The sequence below is a fragment of the Carya illinoinensis genome, chromosome 6 (assembly GCF_018687715.1).
Source record: "Carya illinoinensis cultivar Pawnee chromosome 6, C.illinoinensisPawnee_v1, whole genome shotgun sequence".
Lineage (NCBI taxonomy): Eukaryota > Viridiplantae > Streptophyta > Magnoliopsida > Fagales > Juglandaceae > Carya > Carya illinoinensis.
The window spans coordinates 34,222,273-34,245,392 of record NC_056757.1 but is presented as its reverse complement, the minus strand read 5'-3'; the positions used below and the strand labels follow the sequence as shown (position 1 = coordinate 34,245,392).

The window sequence follows — 23,120 nt, the reverse complement described above, 5'->3', positions numbered from 1 at the left end:
TGGACCAAAACACGTTCATGTTCACATTCCCCACTACACAAGAAAAAACAAAATTTTCAATCAAAGGGCCTTGGAACTTCAAAGGCTACCACATGATTATAAAAGAGTGGCTTCCAGGTTAGAATTTACAAGAAGTGGATATAAGGCATTCGACGTTTTGGATACAAACACATGGGCTTCCTCTGGAATTGATGACCCAAGAAAATGTAGAAGAGATCGATAGAGTAATGGGAAATCTGCTTGAATTTGATCACATTGCAGTTTCTGTTAAAAGATTTCTAAGGATAAGGGATGAAGTATACACTTCAAAGCCTCTACCAGATGGATTCATTCTTCCCCGAGTCAATAGACAACTTACAAGAATCACATTCAAATATGAGAGACTTTCGAAGTTTTGCTACATATGTGGGAGACTTGGCCATGTGCAACTGTCTTGCCCTCATGTACATAAAAGTGATGTTGAACCTCAATATGGTCAAAGCATGCGTGCAAAAGGACAAGAGCAAAAAAGAACCAACAAAGTGGAAGAAAATATGGTAAACTCATCCTTTCCCAAGCTTTCAAATGCCAAGAGACTACCTTTGCTGCCCCCTATCCAAATAAATGAACCAAGGAATAACATCAACATCTCAGTCAAAAACAATCCGGTCCTCAAGAAATTCCAGAGTCAGCCTCTGTATAAAGGAAAAGGTAAAATAATACCAGAAAAGAAAGGAGAATCTAGTGGGCAAATTACCAAGGTTCAACAAGGCATGTTTTTTGTTGGTGAAATTACACAATAATGTAATGAAAATCACAATAAAGTTAAAATTGAAACGAAGTTAGTTTGGACTGAGGCACAGAAGTCTCGCTTTCTTTAAGGACATTCAAGCCCTCTGCAGTCTGCAAAATCTCAAATTAACCGGTGTAGCAGAACTTTTCTTGACTTGACTCCTCCAGGATACAACAACCCAACTGATCACCATATAACCAAAATCAACTCTGCACAAGTGGTTGAACTCAAAACTCCACCCAAAGAATACATTTTTACTATCTGGAAAATCTCTCCAAAATATTTACATATTTAACTAATCTCTCTCTCTCTCTCTCTCTCTCTCTCTCTCTCTCTCTCTCTCTCTTTTCTCTCTCAAAAGATATTCACACATTTATCTCTCTCTCTCTCTCTCTCTCTCTCTCTCTCTCAAAAGAAGAGAAATAAAAGCTGAATTAAGGAAGCAACGGTAATAATCTCTTAAACAAAAATGTTACTAATAAATATTATTTATTAAAAAATACCAACACTTTTCAAAGGTGGTAGTAGTGCATTTTCAAAATTCGGTATTGTTCTTCTACCTGGGATTCAACCATGCATCGATGCAAAAACTCCATGCAAAACAACCCTTACATGTGGCACTCATCGGACCAACAGACAAAACATTCCAAAGGCTTAAATGATAGTTGCACAAAAGAGGTACAATCTCAGTCCTTTGCCCCATCTAATCAACATGTCTCCTACATGGATAGTCACCTCTTCAAGTCTCTCCTAGAAAGAACAAAAAGACCATTAAGCTACATGGCCTCACTAGAAACCCCCACAACTTACCCTTGCACTGTTGAATCACAGCAAAAAATGCAGCCCACGTGCATGCCTTTAATTCACCCCTCTGAAACTCTGAACCAAAACATAGCACTTAAGGAAACATAATAGAGTTTTGTTATGTATACGTACTAATCTGCATATCAATACTGATTCTTTCATATTCAAAATTTAAATTAATACTGTTTTCAATAAAATCTACTTTTTGATCAATCACATTAAATTGATGCACATATTAGTGTATAATTGTGCTTGTAACTCGATTTTTCCAATATAACAATACCTCCAGAGCCGTCAGTCTTCTAGCAATTAATATCCCAATTCAAAATAGTCCATAACCCCTACGTTAACTTGGGCCAAAACCAAAAAGTCTCTCGTTTAGTAAGCCCATCGGACCGTGCATGCATAACATTCAGCCCACAACAATCGAATAATATTCCTTTCCAGCCCCAAACCTTTAGCCCATTCCAATCGGCAATTAGCCCATTCAAACCAACCCAACCAATTCTGTTTCAGCCTCACAACATCAACCCATGCACAATCGAAAACAGGCCATACTCCAACATAATAGCACCAAACCTCACACAAACGGCAATCAATTCATCCAAAACAAATATTGCTAGCCCAACCATAAATAATCCAATACTCCAGCACCACGTTACGGAACTCAACACCACACCAAACCAACATTTGAGTGAAACACAAACCCAAAGAAAGAGAGAGAATATCTCATCAGGAAACAGAGTCCACCCTCAGACGTCCAAGCGATGTAGCTTAAGTTCCACCATCCCAGTGGCCCTAATTGATGAAGAGGAAACAACAAGCAACATCCCATTGTCTTCCCAGGTAGCAGAGCAAAAATTAGGCGAAAATTTTGCAGAAGCCTTCACTACCTCTCAGGACATACCAGCAAGCTGTTAGGGTGAACACAAAAAATCACAGTAGAATATTTTTCTACCATTTCGATGCGTAAATAAAATTAATAATCTAATAAATATAAACTCACAAGCAAGATACAAGAATTTTTATGTGGAAAAACCTCCAATGCAAAGGGAAAAACTACGGGACCTAGTCTAGTTAAATTTCCACTATCAACGATAATAAGATTAAAGATTGTCTTCTCTAGAACAATATCTAGAGGCTAGCAATACATCAAAAATATCTATATTCTTAGTTCAACATAAAATCATCACCATACAAATGAAAAACTACAAGAGTGACAATAAAGACTTCACCAAGTAAGTATTTGTAGAGGAAAGATGAAGATGAATCTCAGTGATCAGAACTAGTCAAAATGAATATGTCGACATGACGAGCAACATACTGAAATTTCATCAAAATTAGACCACAGATAATCCCTCAAACTGTCTGATGAAAGTATGAAGAAAAACCATTTTTGTACAGGCATGTACGGTTTCTCTTTTTTTCTCTCATCTTTTCCTCTTCTCACTTTTTCTTTTCTACCAAGTACACATCTTTTTAGCCACCACTCCCATTTATACATATATGTAAGGTAAGCAAAATTACAAGTATGCCATTATCATATATTTCCCTCACATGGAGGGACCCACAACAACAAATCTCCCCCTACTGACTATGTGAGAGGTTCCACCAAACCTGTTTTTGCTCTATATACTTCGAGTTTTTGCATAGGCAATAGTTTTGTCATCATATTTGATTCATTTTCATCAGTATGGATTTTTTCAATTTGTAACAATTTCATCTCCAATACATTATGAATCCAGTGATACCTCACATCAATATGCTTGGATCTTGAATGAAAGGTTGAGTTCTTGCTAAGATAGATAGCACTTTGACTATCACAGTAGATAATATACTTCTCTTGTTTCTGATCCAATTCTTCTAAAAATTTCTTCATCCAAAGCAACTCTTTACTAGCTTCAGTTATGACAATATACTCAGCCTCTGTGATAGATAGAGTAACACATTTTTGCGGTTTAGATTTTCATGACACAGCTCCTCCTAAATAACTAATCATATATCTAGAAGCGGACTTTCTGGAATCAATATCTCTAGGCATATCTATATCTGTAAATCCATCAAGCATATGCTTACCATTTCCAAAGCACAAACACACATTGGAAGTACCTTTGAGTTACCTAAGAATTTATTTCACAACTACCCAATGTTCTTTGCCAGGATTAGAGAGAAATCGACTGACAACTCCAACAGCATGAGCGATATCAGGTCTTGTGCCCACAACTGATGCATAAGGCACATTCTGCATTTCTTCTTTATCTTTCTCACTTGTATTATTCTGCTTTGAACTTAGCTTCAAGTGACCTACAAGTGGAGAACACACTGGTTCTGCCTTACCCATGTTGAACTTGTTTAATGCCTTCTCGATATAACTCTCTTGAGATTGCCACAACTTGCTATTATTTATGTCACGAGAGATCTTTATACCAAGGATCTGTCTTGTAGGGCTGAAGTCTTTCATAACAAAAGACTTACTCAATTCTCTTTTCAATTTATTAATTTTTCCATAATCAAGATCAACAATCAACATGTCATCAACATATAACAAGAGAATAATAAAATCATCTTCAGAAATTTTTTTAACAAATACACATTGATCAGAAGAAGTTTTATCATACTTGTGCTCACTCATAAAAGAGTCAAACTTCTTGTACCATTGTTGAGGTGCCTGCTTGAGTCCATATAAAATATTTTCCAGTCGACACACAAGATGATCTTTACCCTTTGTTGCGAACCCCTTTGGTTGCTCCATGTATACTTCCTCCACTAAATTACAATGGAGGAAAGTAGTCTTCACATCAAGCTGTTTAATTTCTAAGTTCATACTAGCAGCCAAGCCCAAAACAACTCTGATAGAAGACATTTTTACCACGGGTGAAAAAATTTATTCAAAATCAATGCCTTTCCTCTGACTAAATCACTTCACAACCAAGTGGACCTTGTACATTAGTTGTGATCTGTTTGGCTTAGTCTTCAATCTGAAAATCCATTTATTCTTCAATCCTCTTTTACCCTTTGGTAGTTCTACCAGTTTATAGGTATGTTTTTCATGTAAGGATTTCATCTCTTCTTGCATAGCTCTTAACCACTCATCTTTCTGATTATGTTGCATGGCCTCTTGATAACATTCTGGCTCTCCCCCATCAAAAAGTAAAACATACCCAGCAGCAAAAAATTCAATGGAAGGCTTATGCTTTCTAGTAAATCTTCTTAACTTATTTTCTACGGGTGGTTCTGAAGGAGATCCCTCTACTTGTTGATCTAATCCCATGTCATCAATTTCAGGTTTGTCTCTTTCAATAGTATCAACCGGTTCTTCTAATGCATCTTCTCCATGCTCATTATGTATCATAGAAGAAGGAAAAACTCAATCCATATCAACAAGTTCTTCATTTAGAAATTCACGCTTCTTTTGATTCACATCTTCAATGGTTTGATCTTCAAAGAAAACAACATTTATGCTTCTCTGAATTTTCTTCTTAACTGGATCCACAATCTGTAACCAAATTCCTCATGTGCATAACCCAGGAAGATACACTGCTTGGATTTGCTATCAAGTTTAGACGTCCCATCTTTAAGAATATGAACAAAAGCTCTGTAGCTGAACACCCTCAAATGCTCAAAAGAAATATTTTTTTCTGACTAAATTTTTTCAAGAATGTCACCATCCAAAGGAATTGAAGGAAAAAGATTGATCAAGTCAACTACTGTTCTCATTGCCTCACCTAAAAAAGAATTAGACAATTTTGCATGAGAAAGCATACACCTGATTCTTTTAAAAATTGTTCTGTTCATTCTCTCTACTACACCATTTTGCTGTAGTCTTAGGAACCATTTTATCAAGCCTTATGCTGTGACTTCTACAATATTCTTCAAATGGTCCTTTGTACTTACTTCCATTATCTGCCCGAACACATTTTAAATTTCTTCCGGTTTCTCTTTCAATTTTCATATGTAGTGTCTTGAACACATCTAGAACTTGATCTTTAGTTTTCAATGGAAAAGCCCATACTTTTCTAGAATGATCATCAATAAAAGTGACATAATAAAATGCACCACCAAAACTTTTAGCATTTATAATGCAACCATCAATATGAAACAAATAAAAAATGTCAATGCTTCTAGAAGGAGAAAATATCTTAAAAGAAATTCTTCATTGTTTTCCCATAAGACAATAAGTACATGGCATTAGTTGCGTACCTTTGATATTGGGTTGGACTTGTTTTTTTGCAAGAATCTTAAGTCCTTTCTCACTAATATGGCCAAGCCTCTAATGCCATAACTCAATAATAGAGATTTCATTCTCAGCAGCAATAACATCGCCCTTGATGAATCTTGCATCTGTCTTGTAGAGAATGTTAACCTTCCTTCCTCTTGCTAGAACAAGATAGCTTTTACTAAGTTTCCACTTTCCATCTCCAAGTTGATTATGGTAGCCTTCATCATCCAATTTTCTAATTGAGATCAAATTAAAACGCATATGAGGAACATGCTTGACATCTTTGATAAGCAATTTGCACCCAATGTAAGTTTCCAATTGCACATCTCCGATGCCCACAATTTGACACTTTACTTCATTTCTCATCCTAACCCAACCAAAGTCACCACTAGTATAGGAAGAGAAGAAATCTCTACGCAGGGTAATATGAAAGGAAGCTGCTGTATCAATTACCCAAGTAGAATCCTAACAAGCAATATTAACATGAGCATCATTACAAACAATGAACACATCAGTATCAAATGCAACTGCTGCAGTCTTTTTTTTTTTTTCTTTCAGCTCTTCATTTTTTTCTTTCAGCTGTTCCTTTTTAAACTTTCTGCACTCTTTCTTCATATGCCCAAACTTACCACAGTGAAAATATTTTATTCATCTTCTTGAAGCAGACCTTCCTTTTGCCTTGTCACCATTGTTATCACCACGAAGTTTTCTTTACTTCACCCTCACTTTTCTGTATCAAGTGCCTCTGAATGAGAATGAATGCCATGCTATTTTCTTCTTGCTTTTACATTGAACATGCTATATTTCGTCATACTCATAGTCATTACACCACTGCGCGCAGAATTACTGAGGGACACAACCAAAGTTTTCCAACTATTTGGCAAAGAACTTAACAAAAGTAAAACCTGAACTTCATCATCCAAAAAAAGTTTCATGTTAGAAAACTCATTCCATTATTCTTGAAAATTATTAAGATGCTCTGCAACACTTTGTCCATCCCTGTATTTTACATTCACAAGCCTTCTTATCATAAAAAAAACTTTGTTTTGTGCAGTCTTTCGCTCATCAAGACTTTCTAATTTTATCTAAAGACTGTAAGCGTCTACTTCTTTTGATTACATGATGGAAGACACTTTAGTCAACCCATTGTCCGATATGACCTACAACTTTCCTGTTTAATTTCTTCCACTCATCATCAGTTTTCTTTTCTTGTTTAACACTGGCCAAATCAATAGGCTCAAATAACTCTTTGCAATACAAAACATCCTCCACCCTTATCTTTCAAATTGGGTAATTGGAAGAAGTAAGTTTGATCATACTACTAGATGAATCCTCCATATTTAATTCACTGATAATTAACAAAATAATGAACCTGTCTCTGATACCACTTTGTTAGGGTGAACACCAAAAATCATAGTGGAATATTTTTCTACCATTTCAATGTGTAAATTAAATTAATAATCTAGTAAATATAAACTCACAAGCAAGACACAAAATTTTTTACGTGGAAAACCCTCCAATGCGAAGGAAAAAACTATTGGACCTAGTCCAGTTAAACTTCTACTATCAATGATAATGAAGTTACAAATTATCTTCTCTAGAACAATATCTAAAGGTAACTAATACATCAAGAGTATCTATATTCTTGGTTCGACACAAAATCATCATCATACAGATGAAAAACCACAAGAGTGACAAGAAAGACTTCACCAAGTAAGTATATGTAGAGGACAAATGAAGATGAATCTCAGCAATCAGAACTAGTCAAAATAAAGCTGTCAATATCACGAGCAACATACTGAAATTTCATTAAAATCAAACTACGGATGATCTCTCAAAATGTCTGGTGAAAGTATGAAGAAAAACAATCTCCGTACATGCATGTACGGTTTCTCTCTCTCTTTTTTTTTTCTCCCGTCTTTTCCTCTTCTCACTTTTTTTTTTGGGCCAAGTACACCTCTTTTCAGCTGCCACTCCCATTTATACATATATGTAAGGCAAGCAAAATTACAAGTATGCCATTGTCATAAATTTCCCTCACATGGAGGGACCCACAACAGCACAAGTATGCCATTGTCATAAATTTCCCTCACATGGAGAGACCCACAACAACACAAGCAAGAAAAGACGAGTTATAAGGCGTAGCACAAAGAAGCACAGGTTCACACCTTACAATCTGGACAAGGAAGAGCAGCATGGTAACTTCTCCAACTTTCAAGTTATAGATCTATTTCCTTTGAATCCAATGATCACATTGGCAGGGTAAAAAACAACACAAGCAGGAAAGGACGAGTTACAAGGTGTAGTACAAAGAAGCACAGATTCACACCTTACAATCTGAATAAGGAAGAATAGCATGGTAACTTATCCAACTCTCAAGTTATGGATCTATTCCCTTTGAATCCAATGACCACAGTGGTAGGGTCAAAACTGCCGCTAGAGAATTCATGAGGATACTGACATAAAATTGCTAGGGTATCAATCGATTCCCCGCAATCAGAAATCTCAAGGCCAATATCAAGATCACAATCTTGATGCTACTTTTCTTTCAGAAACTCTTTTGTAATCTATAAATACTACTAATATTGTGAATATGTTAGGGTTCTCCCACTTTGTTTATAATTCCCCATCTGGAAAATGGGGAGGTCTTTTGTTTATATGGCATCCTAGACTTGATGTTGAAACTGTTTATATTTTTATTAATGTAATAGCCATGTTAGTCTACTTTGATCTAGCTCATATTCCTTGCCTTTTTAATCTAGATTATTATCCAGCACAAAAAAAACACAAGGTACAATTCTGGAGTCTCCTTAATTCACTCATTGCAAACTACTTTGGCACTTTGATTTCAATAGGTGATTTTAACACCATTCTTAAGCAATAATAAAAAAAAAAAATTGGTGGTAAACCTTTTACTTCTACCTCTTCCCGAATGATTTGAAAAAATATGTGGACACTTTTGGAATGATAGACTGAGGACAATCTGGCCCACACCACACTTGGATTAATATAGACATGGCCATAACAGCAATAGAGAAAGACTTGATCGTGGAATAGCAAATCTCAACTAAAAGACTCTGTTCCCTAATGCTTCTACAAAAACCCTTCCCAGGGCATCCTCTGATCACTCTCCAATTTTTATTGGAAACCACAAGAAGTCAAAATGGAAAAAAAAAAATTAATTTGAGGAATTTTGGATAAGAGATCATACTAGCTTTGAGGTTGTTAAGAAAGCCTCGCACACATACTTTGTTGGAACCCCTGCTTACATCCTCACAAGAAAACTAAAAGCCACTAAACAAGCCTTAAAACTCTGGAATATCAATTGCTTTGGTCTCATTCAAACAAAAATAAGACTCCTCAACAACACCTTCATTGAACTTCAACAATTAGAACCAACACAAAATTCAACCATATTGGAAGTGGATATCAGAGAAAATCTCAATGAGCAGCTCAGAAGAGAAATACTTGGCTAACAATCACGGACCTCAATACTAAGTTTTTTCACACCTCCACTACCATAAAGCGTAGAAGGAACAACATTGAAAATCTAAAATTGGAAGATAGGCAATGGACTTCTGATCCCTCAGTTATCAAAACAAAATTTCAGGAACGCTTTTAAAGGATCTATAGAACTTATAATCCTAATATTTATGAGGAAATTAATTTTCATTCCCAAACAAGATTACGGAGTACTTCGATAATGAATTCATTTGCAAAATCCCTTTTGATGAGGAAATCTTAAACACAATCAAAAAAATTCCTTCCACAAAAGCCCCTTGCCCAGATGGATTCACTGGTCTCTTCTATAGGCATTACTGGAACCTAATCAAGGAAGATTTGCAAGTTGCCATTAAAAGTTTCTTCATTCATGGGAAAATCCTTAAAGAAATTAACCACACTAATATTTTCCTCATTCCCAAGATTGAAAATTTGAATGCTGTCCATTACTACCGTCCCATAAGTCAATCAAATGTTTGCTACAAAATTATTGCAAAAATCTTGACGAACAGATTCAAGACTCTACTGGCCAACATAATCTCCCCATACCAAACAGCCTTTGTGCCAGACAGACTCATATATGAAAACACAATTATGGCACAAGAATTTTTTCACTATCTGAAAAAAGAAGAGAGGTAAGAAAGGAAACATTGCCATTAAAATCAATATGGAGAATGTATTTGACTTTATGGATTGGCCCTTCCTTTTCTCCATTTTTAAATTTTTTGATTTTAACCATAAATGGATCAACTGGGTCAAAGTATTTGTATGGTATCATACTCCATCATCATAAATGGCTCACCTACTGGTCATTTCCATCCCTATAGAGGTTTTAGACAAGGAGATCCACTATCCCATTTCTTATTCATTCTTGGTAGTGAGGTACTCTCAAGATTGACTCTTAGAGAGGAAATTGGCAAAAATTTGGAAGGGATTAGAATCTCCAGATGGGCCCTATCACTCTCACACCTCCTGTTCGCAAATGACCTCATCCTTTTTAGATCGGCAACCACCCAAACTGCTAGAACTTTTGCAAATTGCCTTGATACCTACTCCTCTTGGTTTGGTCAAAAAATCAACTTTGGGAAATCCTCCATCCATTTCAGCAACAACACTCGCATAAGAAATAAAAGGAAAATAAGAGAGATTCTCCACTTTAAAATTCGCCACCAAAACTTACTTACCTTGGTCTACCCATTTTCATTAAAGCTTCTAAGGACAATCTGTTTAAAGATATTCTTGAAAAGATTCAAAACAGACTGCAAGGTTAAAAATCAAAAATCATTTCTCAAGCTGGTAGAACTACATTAATCAGAACAGTAGCCAACATAATTCCTTCCTACCTAATGTCTACCATGTGGGTACCAAAGTCTATAACCAACAAAATGGATGCTTCTTTCCGTAGATTTTGGTGGGGTAATGATGATCAGAATACCAAAGCCTTCACGCCTAAATGTTGGAAATCCATCTGTCAATCGAAATCTTTCAGAGGACTCGGTCTCAAAAACAACACACTCTTCAATAAAGTCCTCATCTCTAAGTATGCTTGGCACATCATAAACAACACCAACAGTCTTTATAAAAATATGCTTGTAAACAAATATCTAAGGAATACTTCATTTCTTGAAGTAAATCCTAAACCAATTGACTCTTGGTTTTGGAACTGCCTCCTAAAACAAAGATAGTTCATTAAGTCAAGCTATTGTTTCCAAATCAATAATAGTACCAATGTTAGGCCTGGCTTGATTCTTGGATTCCCATATTACAAAATCACATACCCCAATAAAACCCGAACAATTATACCAAAGAGCCCAATCTAAAAGTTGTGGAATTAACCCTTGAGGAGCCTAGAAGATGGAACACCATACTCCTACGGGCTCTTTTCTCCAATGATATTGTCAATGAGATCCAAAAAATCTCTTTTTCTAACTATAACTACACAACAAAGGATGACAAAATCAAATGGATACATAACTCAATTGGAAAATTTTCTGTCAAATTAGCCTATGTCGTAATGATAAAGAACCAACAAAATAGCTCCACTCAACACTCAAATGAGAATTGGAAGAAGCTTGGACACTGAAAATGCAAGACAGGCTGAAGCTCCTCCTTTAGAAAATTCATCATAACATTCTGCCTACCAGATCTCTTTTAAAAAGAGTCATTCCTCTTGGAGATGATCAAATACTTTGCCTGTTATGTAAAACTGAAGAGGAAAGCCTTAACCATTTGTTTTTAAATTGCTCATTCTCAAGGATCCTTTGAAGGCAACCACAGTGGCCCATAAATATTGATCAGTTTGCAACTCAACATATCTCAACTTCGATCAAAATCATCCTCAATCCCGTCACTGAATTGAACATGTCGGAAGAGGAGGCACATTCTTTCCAACTCTTTGCCACCCTTGCCATGGAGATTCTTTGGTTCATAAGAAATCAAGTTATTCATCATTCAACCATCCCAACCATTGAACAATTTGTACTCAAAGTCTTTAATGCTTTCAATGACACACCACAAAGCATGGCAAGGAAAAAACCATCTAGAAGAGTACTTAAGATCTCTCCCCCCTGAAGGCTTCCACCTTTTAATATTTGATATAGCAGTCAGAAGCCATGGTAGTGTAGCAATAGCCACTTGTAGATTTGAAAATGCAGATCTAGTCTTTTTAAGCACCACCTTTCTACACAGCACAAATCCCAACATTGGAGAAGCTTCAGCGACACTCCTTGTAATTGAAGAGGCACATAACAGAGGGGCGAGCAACATTTACATCCAAGGAGACTCTAAGCAAGTTGTTCATGCAATAACCAGAACAAACAACCAACTGACTAGATAAGTAGGCTATTATAAGAGACACCAAGCATCTGCTAAGCAACTTTGAAGAATGACAAACAAAAAAAATTCATTGATCTCAAAATTGATATGCGCACAATATTGCGCAATGGGCGTGGGCAGATAATTTGGGTCTGATAAAAATGCTAGGCCTACCAACATTTGGATCCGATTGGGTTCTGATAATTTTTTTTTTAATTTAGTGATTAAAAAAATATTTTTTATTGATATTCTGAATTTAAAAAAATATTTAAAAATATAAAAAAAATGAATGGAAAATAAATTTAAAAAAAAAAAAAAAAACTTTTTGCTCTTCTCCGGACGAGTCTTGTGCTACAACCTGTAGTAGCACGGCTCTTGGCAAAAAGCATACCTTTTCACATGGTCGTGACCAAAAAAGAGGAATGTGGACCTTCTCAACATATCAACTTGGATGAACTGTTTTGATATATATATATTTTTTCTGTTTTTATATATCCCCTAAATGCATGCATTCATGCCTGCCTGCCTTATTAGTTTATTACCCGTGGTTTAAGACACACTAAACTTAATTATATATGAGCTATTTCCATTTTTCGGCTCACCTTCCTACATAGTGCTTGTACAACCAAATAAGGTCAGGAATATTCTTCCAACACGTTGTGTTGATTATAAGTTAATGCTCATAAAGTAATATTAATTAAACCAGTCTAAATTGATAAATTTAAGATGTTAATGGGTAATGTTAATTACACCAAATAAAGAATTATGAGATATATAAATGAGCTAGACGACTATGATTTAATATGTAATTCTAACATTTCTGATTTGGCATATATGCCATTTATATATATATATATATATATATATATATATACTAGATCCAAACACAATCTAAAATATATGTGTAAATGTGAAAAAAAAAAAATCCTTCAAACAATTCGAGAAAAGAGAGAGAGAGTGACCTTCTCAGAGAGAGAGAAGAGGGAGAAATAAGGGGAGAAAGAGAGAGACAGAGGATGTTGACGAATGAAAATTTGTCTCGACATAGCAGGTGAAGAAGGGGAATGAGAGAGAATTAAAGGTAAAAAGTAAAAACAAATTAGGGTTAATTGCTTTGTTTAAATGGCGTCACATGTGGGAATGAGTGGGTTGGGTTTTGGTTCTTTTTGGACTATATAGATCGGGACACTTTATGAAAAAAGTATCATTTTTTAAAAAAGATATTAATTTCTTTTGGCCTTTAGGTGTGAAAAATAAACAATGTTATAAATGATTTTGGGTTTATTAATTGGACTATAGTCTCTTCTTCTTTGTTTCAAAATAAATACTAATTGTTCATAAAAATTTGATAGAAATAAAATGTTAAAAAAGTAAAGTGTATTGTTTTATAGCATTTTAGTTGCTTTCATTTTGAGTTATTTATATATTATTTTTCTCTTTTATTAATGACTTTCATTTAATGATTTCTTTAGATACATCATTTCCAAATCTAAATATTTTTTGATTATTGAATAAATTTAATCATTCAATAACAAATTTGATATTAATAACATTATTTCATGTAGATTTACAATTTCTAATGTAATATGGTTTGTTCTGTTATTTCATGCAGCATTTTATTTCCTTCAATTTTGGATTATGTAAATATTCAATTTAATAGTTACATATCTTATTATTCTCAATATGTTAATATAGTATTATTTAACAGATGTCACTATACAATTATTGTGTTGCTTTTTTCTAATGTATTCTTTGTAACAAATATGCTACTTTTGTTGTTGTTTCACATTTTCTCATTCTGCTTTTTGTTAATTTTCTCTACTTTTGTTGCTTTTTTATTTGTCCTATACTTTCTGGTACGTTCTCTTTTTTCTCATATGAAAAATTCTTATTCTATTTGTTTGATAACAATGTTATTATATGTTATGATCGTCATTATTTTAGGTCTTTAAATATATTTGATGGTTGTAACAATAAGCAATCGGTAAAATACATATGTATCATATTTTTGTTAAATATTTGTTAAGAACAGTTAAAAAAAACCCAGTTATTAAAAGAAAATCTTTTCTTTTATATTGATATGAATACACATGTATTTAACAAAGATGGTTAATACCATATATTTTTGTTTTCCGTAATTTATTTCTCAACAAATTGACTTTTTTTAATAGATTCATTTTATTCTTAGATGTACTAATTAATTTAGATCAATGATATGTAATAATTAGAGAAAGAATGGATCATCTATCTAGGTGTAGAAATTAATCAATTTGAACAATTGCGTCAGAAGAAGTTAAGCATCCTCTCCATCAGTCCTATAACTGAAACAACAACATAAAAGTTCAAATCTCTTTTTATGAAACTTTTCACTATTGTAATTATATGCTTAAATATAGCAGTAATTTGTATATAAAGTCTATATTTTTTGTTCACTTTTTATTATATTTGATATAATTTTTGTAAATTTATAACCTCTTTTAAATCTATTTAAATTTTTTATTTATTTATCTTCTCATTTATCATTTAGTAATATTTTTTTTTTCAACTGCAGTACACATTGTGCCCTTCCTAGTATGTCATCAATTTACTTTAAAATATATATATATATACTAGTAGTTGGGCAACGTCCAAGGGACGTTCACCCAATGTATAAAAATATCATTTTTAAGAATTAATATTGTTTTTATTAAGGAAAAATTTTTGATTAATAATGTAATGCTTTTAGAAAAAAAAAATATAATTTCTAACATCAAATAGTAAGATAAACTTAAATCAGTTTTAAAGCATTTAGAATTTAAAAAAAAAAGAACCTTGAACCAAAACTGAGTGCAGGAGATAAATCGTTAACTGTAAAGCAACGTGTAGAGCACGTTTTCTTAGTTTAATAAAGCGATTATTTTTAAAAGTGATATAATTTTTATAAATAAATAAAATACTAAGGTTTTTATAAGATATTATTATTTGATTTTAATGTTTCATAATGAATTTAAATTGATAAATAAATAATATATTATTGAAATAATTGTATTTGTAAATGTAGTTGGTAAATAGATTTAAACTTAATTATTTTACATTTCTCTTTATTTATATAAGGAATGAATAGAAATTTTAAATCACAAATATAAATTATAATTTATATAAAATATCATATATATAATAGAATATAGAATATATATTTATATAATTTATATAGATATATATATCTATATAAATATCTAATATACCTCTTAAATAAATGAACATTAATGCATGAGTTATAGGCTGCATAAATTTTAATAATTATGAATTTATTCATAAGTAATTTGGGAGAGAGATTAAAAAAATAAGAATTTTTAAGAAGAGAGAGAGAGTCACTTTAATTTATTCATGTAACTAACGACGTTAGTTTTAACGGTAAAACAACAAAAACCGTTAAACCAATAAAATTCCGTTAGATAGCCACTTTATATATATAAAGATATATAGAGGGGGTTTCAAACGCCTCATGACCTCCTTTTTTAGAGTCTTAAGGATTATGCCAATCAATTAAACAGGATGTCAATTAACTCGATCAATGCTACTAGGATACGAAATATATGTCTAGGCGGCCCCCACCTAAAAACGAGTTTGGCAATAAGTTTGGTTAAAACATGGATGGCCACTAATTATGAAAGAATCATGCATTCATCATTCATACATCATATATTATATTTAATTTTTTATTTTTATTTTTTATTTTATTCTTACTAAACTAAAGGGATTGTTACACGTACTCATTTTCCATATACTAGATATTTGGTTAAAAAAAAAATTATGCTTGCTTTATGATATAAGGATGATGAGTGAAATTTTTCATTATTAAATATTGTGGAAACATAAACAAGTGCATGATACTTCATTCATACTAAAGATATCATATAATTAAAAACTTATGCTTATTATAATATAAATAATTTTAATCAAATGAAGTTTTATAATACAATTTTCATATTTTGAAAATACTTAATATATAATTAGATTTCCACGTATGATTTAGAGGATGAGACCGTTTAATAGGATATGGCCAATTAATTGGCCATACCGGCCAGATATTGCAGTGGGTCATAAATATCAAGTACTACTTCACACTTTGACACCATACATACTCATGTAAAATCATATATACATGAATAATGTTGGATTTATTATGTATTATGTACGTACAGAGAGAGAGAGAGAGAGAGAGAGAGAGAGAGAGAGAGAGAGAGATGAGATGGTCCATATGGTGCTTTTACACAAACAATGCCAAAAAATTGCACATCCCTTTTCTGTTTGGCATCTTATCGCAACTCGATGATCCTCAGACAATGCAGGTCTTCCGATCCAAATGGTCCACCTTTTTTATCCTCATGTTCAACTCTTATTAACTCTTTCCAGGATCATCACTTCCAGCTATTACTACTAGCTAGTACTACTACTTCAGAGAATCCCCACAGCTACTTCCATCTATTCACATCCACCAAGCGATGGAATCTGCATCTATCATGATCATAAAGCTCTCTTCTTTTAACTTTAAGCCCACCCTAGCCTACCTTTAATTTCCCCCTTGCTCTTTCAAGCTAACTAGCTCATGTTTCTCCAAAACTCAGTAATATAATTACTCCTGGCCGGCCGGGACTCTCATCCGATCCCTTTCTGATCTTCTAGCTCCGTTTGTGTGTGTTTCTGTTATTATATTTGTCTTAAAAAATTCTGGTACTATGTTTGGAAGAAAGGATAAGGAACAGCTTGGTCCATACAATAATAGTCTTGATCATGACTTAGCCTCTGACATGAAGAAGGATAGCCGGAAAAACCAGCACAGTGGCCAGCTGCAGCTGCAGCCAGAAACCCCAGTACATGAGCATGAAGAAAGCGATGCGTCAGCATCTCTCAGTTTGCGTTACCTTTCGAATCTCATCATTCCGCCACTCGGTGTTTCTAGTGATCATTACACCCAAAATCAAATAGAATCAAAAGGCTGGATCATATCGCCGATGGATTCAAGATACAGGTACTTGCGTACGTACGTACATGGAACTGAATTAGCAATAATATTTTTTATGAATATTATTTTTTATTTCCTTTAATTTTTCGTTTGGACGTACGCGTTGTGTTGAGGATCATCACATACCGGCCATCACCATGAATTAATGATGACCACATATTTTAGTTCATATAAATTGTTATAAAATTAATGTTACTTTCTACGTAAGTACCTATGTCTATATTTACATATGCGTGTGTAGTGTTAGACAAATCTGTGATTCACGTAAAAAGATCTCACTTTTTAATGATGGTTCTCACTGCCTTTCAAAAGGCCGGGAATATATATACACGAAACTCATACGTCTTAATATTGTATTTAACATTACTCAAATATTAATTTACAATACAAATGATGATAAAGATGAATAGACTGGGTTGGTGTGTGTATCATGTATGTATGCAGGAGTTGGCAGGCATTTATGGTGCTTCTGGTTGCGTACTCTGCATGGGTTTACCCATTTGAGGTAGCATTTCTCAGATCCTCTCCCAAGAAACTGCTATGGATCGCAGACAGCATTGTGGATCTATTCTTTGGGGTCGATATCTTCTTGACATTTTTCGTGGCCTATATTGATTCACTGACTCAGCTTCCAGTTCATGACTCTAGAAAGATTGCAGTGAGGTTAGTTATACCCTACCTTCATATTTTTTGGACCACTTTTGACTTATCTGTTTTTCAACCTCATCAACCATGCATATATATCCGGCCTAGTCTGATCAATATTGTCTTTTTAATTGAAGCCAAATATGAACATGATCATTGATTTTGAAATAATTCTATTAGAAGGATTTTGATTTACACCTCACATTTACGTAGTACTATCTACATGTCATAATTTGATTTTTACCGAACTTTTTTGTCTACGGTTGTTAATGTTGACTTACTATATATATAGCGGGATGAATTTCATATTACCAATTTCATATATCAAAATGATCAATTATTTTATCAATCAATATTGATATATACTAAAGAACACTTTGTATTATCAACTTAATACAAATTTCATATATCAAAATCATCTTAATACAAATTTCACAAAGTTGATTTTATTGGTAGGAGAGAGAAAAAACAGTAAAATAATGTTTGGAGAGTGAATGGTATTTTTTCAAACTTGAAGAAATACTATTTATAGTTATGTAAAATTTTAAAGATGCATAATCCAGTGTAGATCAATTTAGAGAGATATTATGTAAATATGAAAATGAATATGAAGATGCATAAGCCATTACCAATGCTCTTAGTATGTACAATATGCATTTTATTCATAAACAAATGACCATTGATCATTTCATCCCGCTTTAATCATCATCACTATTAGTTGTAATGGTCATTTGTTTCACAAACTAGACCGGACATGGTTTTAACATAAAATAATATTACATATTACAGCCAACCGCCATACCACATATTGAAGAATTTTAAACCAACTAATTACATAGATTATCTAATTTGCTCCCCATTCAGCAGTCTTCATTATAATTAAAACTTCAGGCCACACCCATCCAAATTTCTAGATATGTGTCATCTTACGTACGTACCAGTTGAAATATATAATATTCAAGATTTGATTATTTTTTTATAACTTAATTTTTCAAAAAAAAAAAAATATTGATGATTTAATATATAATTTGATATTAACGGACTGATGCTCTTATTTGACTAATTAAAGGTACCTGTCAACGTGGTTCGTGATGGATGTGGTATCCACAATGCCACTTGAGGCACTTAGATACTTGTTCACAGGAAAACTACGTGTGGGTCTCTCTTACACCCTCTTGGGCATGCTCAGATTTTGGAGACTCCGACGGGCCAAACAACTCTTCACCAGGTCGGTCAGTTTTATCTAAATTTAGGAAAAGCATTCTCCAGTTCACTTGAAAATGAGAAAAAGATAATTGCATAAAGTAGAATATTCTACAGTATTTAATGTTGTTATATATGATTTAAAAGATAAATTTTAAAATTTAAATCTTACAAATTAATTTATGAAATGTCGTTGCTTAGATTTTTAAAATTTTTATGATCATGTTTATTCAAATTTTGAAGCCCGCAACCGGACTCATTCTGAGATTAAATTGCATTGGGCTCCCTAATTTGGCAGGCTTGAGAAGGACATCAGGTTCAGTTATTTCTGGCTCCGATGCGCTAGGCTGCTATCTGTAAGTAGCCCATATATCCACTCCCACTCGGCCCCATGCATGCATTTTGATCATTTTGCAAGCATTGACACGAGTTTTTCTGAACCCACGTACGTACAACTTGCATGCATGAGGTGATGATGTAAATCAATCATCTTGTTGGCTTCATCAGGTGACACTGTTTACGGTGCATTGTGCTGGTTGCCTCTACTACTTGCTAGCAGAACTGTACCCTCACCAAGGAAAGACATGGACTGGAACTTTAATCCCAAATTTCAGAGAAGCAAGCCTTTCCACACGTTATATTTCTTCCATGTATTGGTCCATTACCACCATGACCACAGTCGGCTATGGAGATCTCCATGCTGTCAACACCATGGAAATGGTCTTCATTATTTTCTATATGCTTGTTAACCTTGGCCTCACTTCTTACATTATTGGTAACATGACAAATTTAGTCCTTGAAAGAACTCGTCGTACCATGGAATTTGTGAGTATTTTTTTCCTCTCTCTCTCTCTCTCTCTCTCTCTCTCTCTCTCTCTCTCTCTCTCTCTCTCTCTCCGAGTGTATACTTATCAATTTCACGTCACAATTCACATAATTATGCTTGTTAATTTGTGTCACTTAATGATCCGTGTGCTGAGCTGATGATGAATTTGGCGGGATTGGCTGGCTATATATATAAATTGTTGCAGAGAAATAGCATTGAAGCAGCATCAAATTTCGTAAGCCAAAATCGCTTGACTCCAAGGCTAAAAGAGCAGATATTGGCTTACATGTGCTTAAGGTTCAATGCTGAGCACCTAAACGAGCAGCAACTGATTGAGCAGCTACCAAAGTCTATCTGTAAAAGTATCTGCCAGCGTTTATTTCTGCCTACCGTGGAGAACGTCTATCTTTTCAAGGGCATTACGAAGGAAACTATCTTAATCATGGTATGATCGATGATATTGATGGTTAAAATCTGAAAGAACAATGCATACGTTCTTTAACATCAATATTAAAATATATTAAAATCTGACAATCACAGTCAATCCAGTTATAAAAAATCAGATTCTTTTGGTCCATTTTTCTTGCCAAATAGGGAATTAAATTGCTCTAAGCATACATGATCTGGTATTGGATATAGGTTGCCAAGATGAAGGCTGAGTACGTACCACCTAGAGAGGATGTCATAATGCAAAATGAAGCCCCGGAAGATATCTACATCATTGTATCGGGTGAGGTTGAAATAATTGAGTGCGAGAAGGATCAGAAAGAAAGAGTTATAGCCACTTTGCAATCAAAGGACATATTCGGAGAAGTTGGTGCTCTTTGCTGTAAGCCTCAAAGATTTAATTATCGAACCAAGACGCTTTCACAACTCCTGAGGCTCAAAACCACTGTTCTAATCGAGTCAACACAGACCAAGCTAGAAGACTACGAGAAAATGCTGAACAACTTCCTTCAGGTCGGTGTGCATGCATAGCATATAAGACTTACGATGATCATTAATTATCTTTTGATAACTATATATGCTTGTTCACTTTGATAAAGGATTTAAAGGTTTATTATAACTTGTAAATGCAGCATTACAAAAAGCTAAAGGATCTTAGTATTGGAGATCAGTTGCTGGAAGAGAATGAGGAAGAAGAAAATCAGGCCGGTGACCCAAATATGGCTAGTAACTTGTTGGCTGTTGCTAAGACTGGCAATGCTGCCTTTCTAGATGAGCTTCTCAAAGCCAAGTTGGATCCTGATATTGTAGATTCTAAAGGAAGAACCCCATTGGTATTTTGCGCGCTCTCTCTCTCTCTCTCTCTCTCTCTCTCTCTCTCTCTCTCTCTCTCTCTCTCTCTCTCTCTCTCTCTCTATATATATATATATATAATCATCATCATCATTATAATCATCATTATAATTAGTAGTAATTTTCTGGTAATGCATCAGCACATTGCAGCATCGAAAGGGCATGAAGAGTGTGTTTTGGTACTCCGTAAGCACGCATGTAAAGTACACTTAAGAGGTAATGACCTCTAACCTTCCCATTTTTGTTTAAATATTTTAGTAGGTGAAATTCTTCTGCTTCAACATAATTAGTATGCCCTTGGGATTTTTTATCATACCATATATGCATGGCATGCATGCAGATAAAAAGGGCAACACTGCACTGTGGGATGCTATAGAATCAAAACATCATTCCATATTCTGGACCCTCTACAACTCTGCTGCCATTTCTGATCCACATATTGCTGGCGATCTCTTCTGCACTGCTGCAAATAGAGATGATCTGACGGTGATGCAGGAACTGTCAAAACAAGGACTAAACGTCGATTCAAAGGATCGACACGGGTTGACAGCAATCGAGATTGCCATGTCCAAAAACAATGTGGAAATGGTCAAACTTCTTGTTCTGAATGGTGCAGATGTAACGTCCAACACCAAAACATACGAGTTTCCTCAGACAACTTTGAATGAAATGTTGCAAAAGCGAGAGGTTGGACACCAGATTAGAGTCCCCAATACAAATCAAGTTCTTTTGTGGGGTCATGATAAAGGGGAGCAGGGTTGCAATCTGAGAGAGTACTACTCCAGAACAGGATCAATTTGTCCAAGGGTAAGCATTTATAGAGGCAATCCAATTTTGAGGAGAGAGACTGGCTGCATTGAAGCTGGAAGGCTAATTAGGTTGCCGGGTTCACTTGAGGAGCTCAGAAATATTGCAGGTACCCGAGACATATATATCTTTGAGTGCTGCTAATTAAATACTAATTATATATATGATCACTATTTTTCAACATCCAAAATTTATGCCCACAAGACATATATATTAATGTTCCCTATGACCACATTTTTTTCTGCAAAATTAAGCTTTATCTCTGTCAGTTATCATTTAGAATGGCCTGCTAACAGTTCAATCATTATATATGTTGCTTTGATTCTAGGTGACAACTGACAAGGTTTTAATCTGATATACATCCCCTTGTTTTTTATTTTGTGTTTCTTCTAATAGGTCAGAAATTTGGGTTCGATGCAAGAAATGCCACGGTAACAGATGAAGAAGGATCAGAGATCGACTCTCTTGACTTAATTAGAGATAAAGATAAACTTTTCATAGTTGAAGTTCCAAATTCCTCTATATAATTGGAAACAAAAAAGGCCAAGCAAAAAATGCCGCATATAATTATGTTTTAAAGATAAAAAAAAAATATCATAGATATGGTAAATAATAGTTACTACTTTATTGTAAATAGTAAATAGTTAATGTAAATAGTTACTTCAGTCACTTTTACTTTCTTTCTCTGATATAAATAGTTGCTCTCCTGTGTAAATGAATAAGGTGAAAATAATACATAATACTTTTCTTCTGTGTTTCGAGTAGTTTTTTTTAGTTGGATAGTCTGGATTTGCTTCATGGTATCAGAGACCCTACAAGATTAGGGTTTTGCTTCTAACCACTGCAAGATTCACATCTACTGCAAGATTTTTCAATCTTTTCTTAAGATTAGATGCAAGATAAGTGAATTAGCCTCTGTTTCGTTGCGTGCCGAAGATTCCAACCTGTTCCATTTGCAAAATGGAGATTCTCCTAGTTGTGTCTTGGTCTCCAAGCTTCTTATGGGATATAATTACCATAGTTGGTGCAGATCAATGGAAATGGCCGGCATTGAAGGCCAAAAATAAGATAGGATTCTCAAATGGTGTTATAAAACTGCCGATGGAATCAGATCCCCTTTTTGCTATATGGGATAGATGCAATAGCATGGTTTTATCATGGATCTTAAACTCAGTGTCGTGAGATATTGGGAAAACAATTGTTTATGCAAAGACAGCAAGAGAAA

The 23,120-nt window shown here is 34.2% G+C and overlaps 1 protein-coding gene across 1 annotated transcript; it reads left to right on the top strand.

Annotated features, from left to right (window-relative positions):
* Positions 1-16,301: 16,301 nt before the first annotated feature.
* On the top strand, positions 16,302-22,646 carry LOC122312430 (potassium channel AKT2/3-like). The gene is made up of 11 exons (XM_043127035.1): positions 16,302-17,121; positions 17,560-17,778; positions 18,830-18,988; positions 19,262-19,319; positions 19,471-19,788; positions 19,995-20,234; positions 20,429-20,749; positions 20,869-21,069; positions 21,229-21,304; positions 21,429-22,004; positions 22,292-22,646. The coding sequence occupies exons 1-11, from the start codon at positions 16,829-16,831 to the stop codon at positions 22,420-22,422; spliced, it is 2,592 nt and encodes an 863-aa protein (XP_042982969.1). The 5' UTR covers positions 16,302-16,828; the 3' UTR covers positions 22,423-22,646.
* The last annotated feature ends 474 nt before the right edge of the window (positions 22,647-23,120 follow it).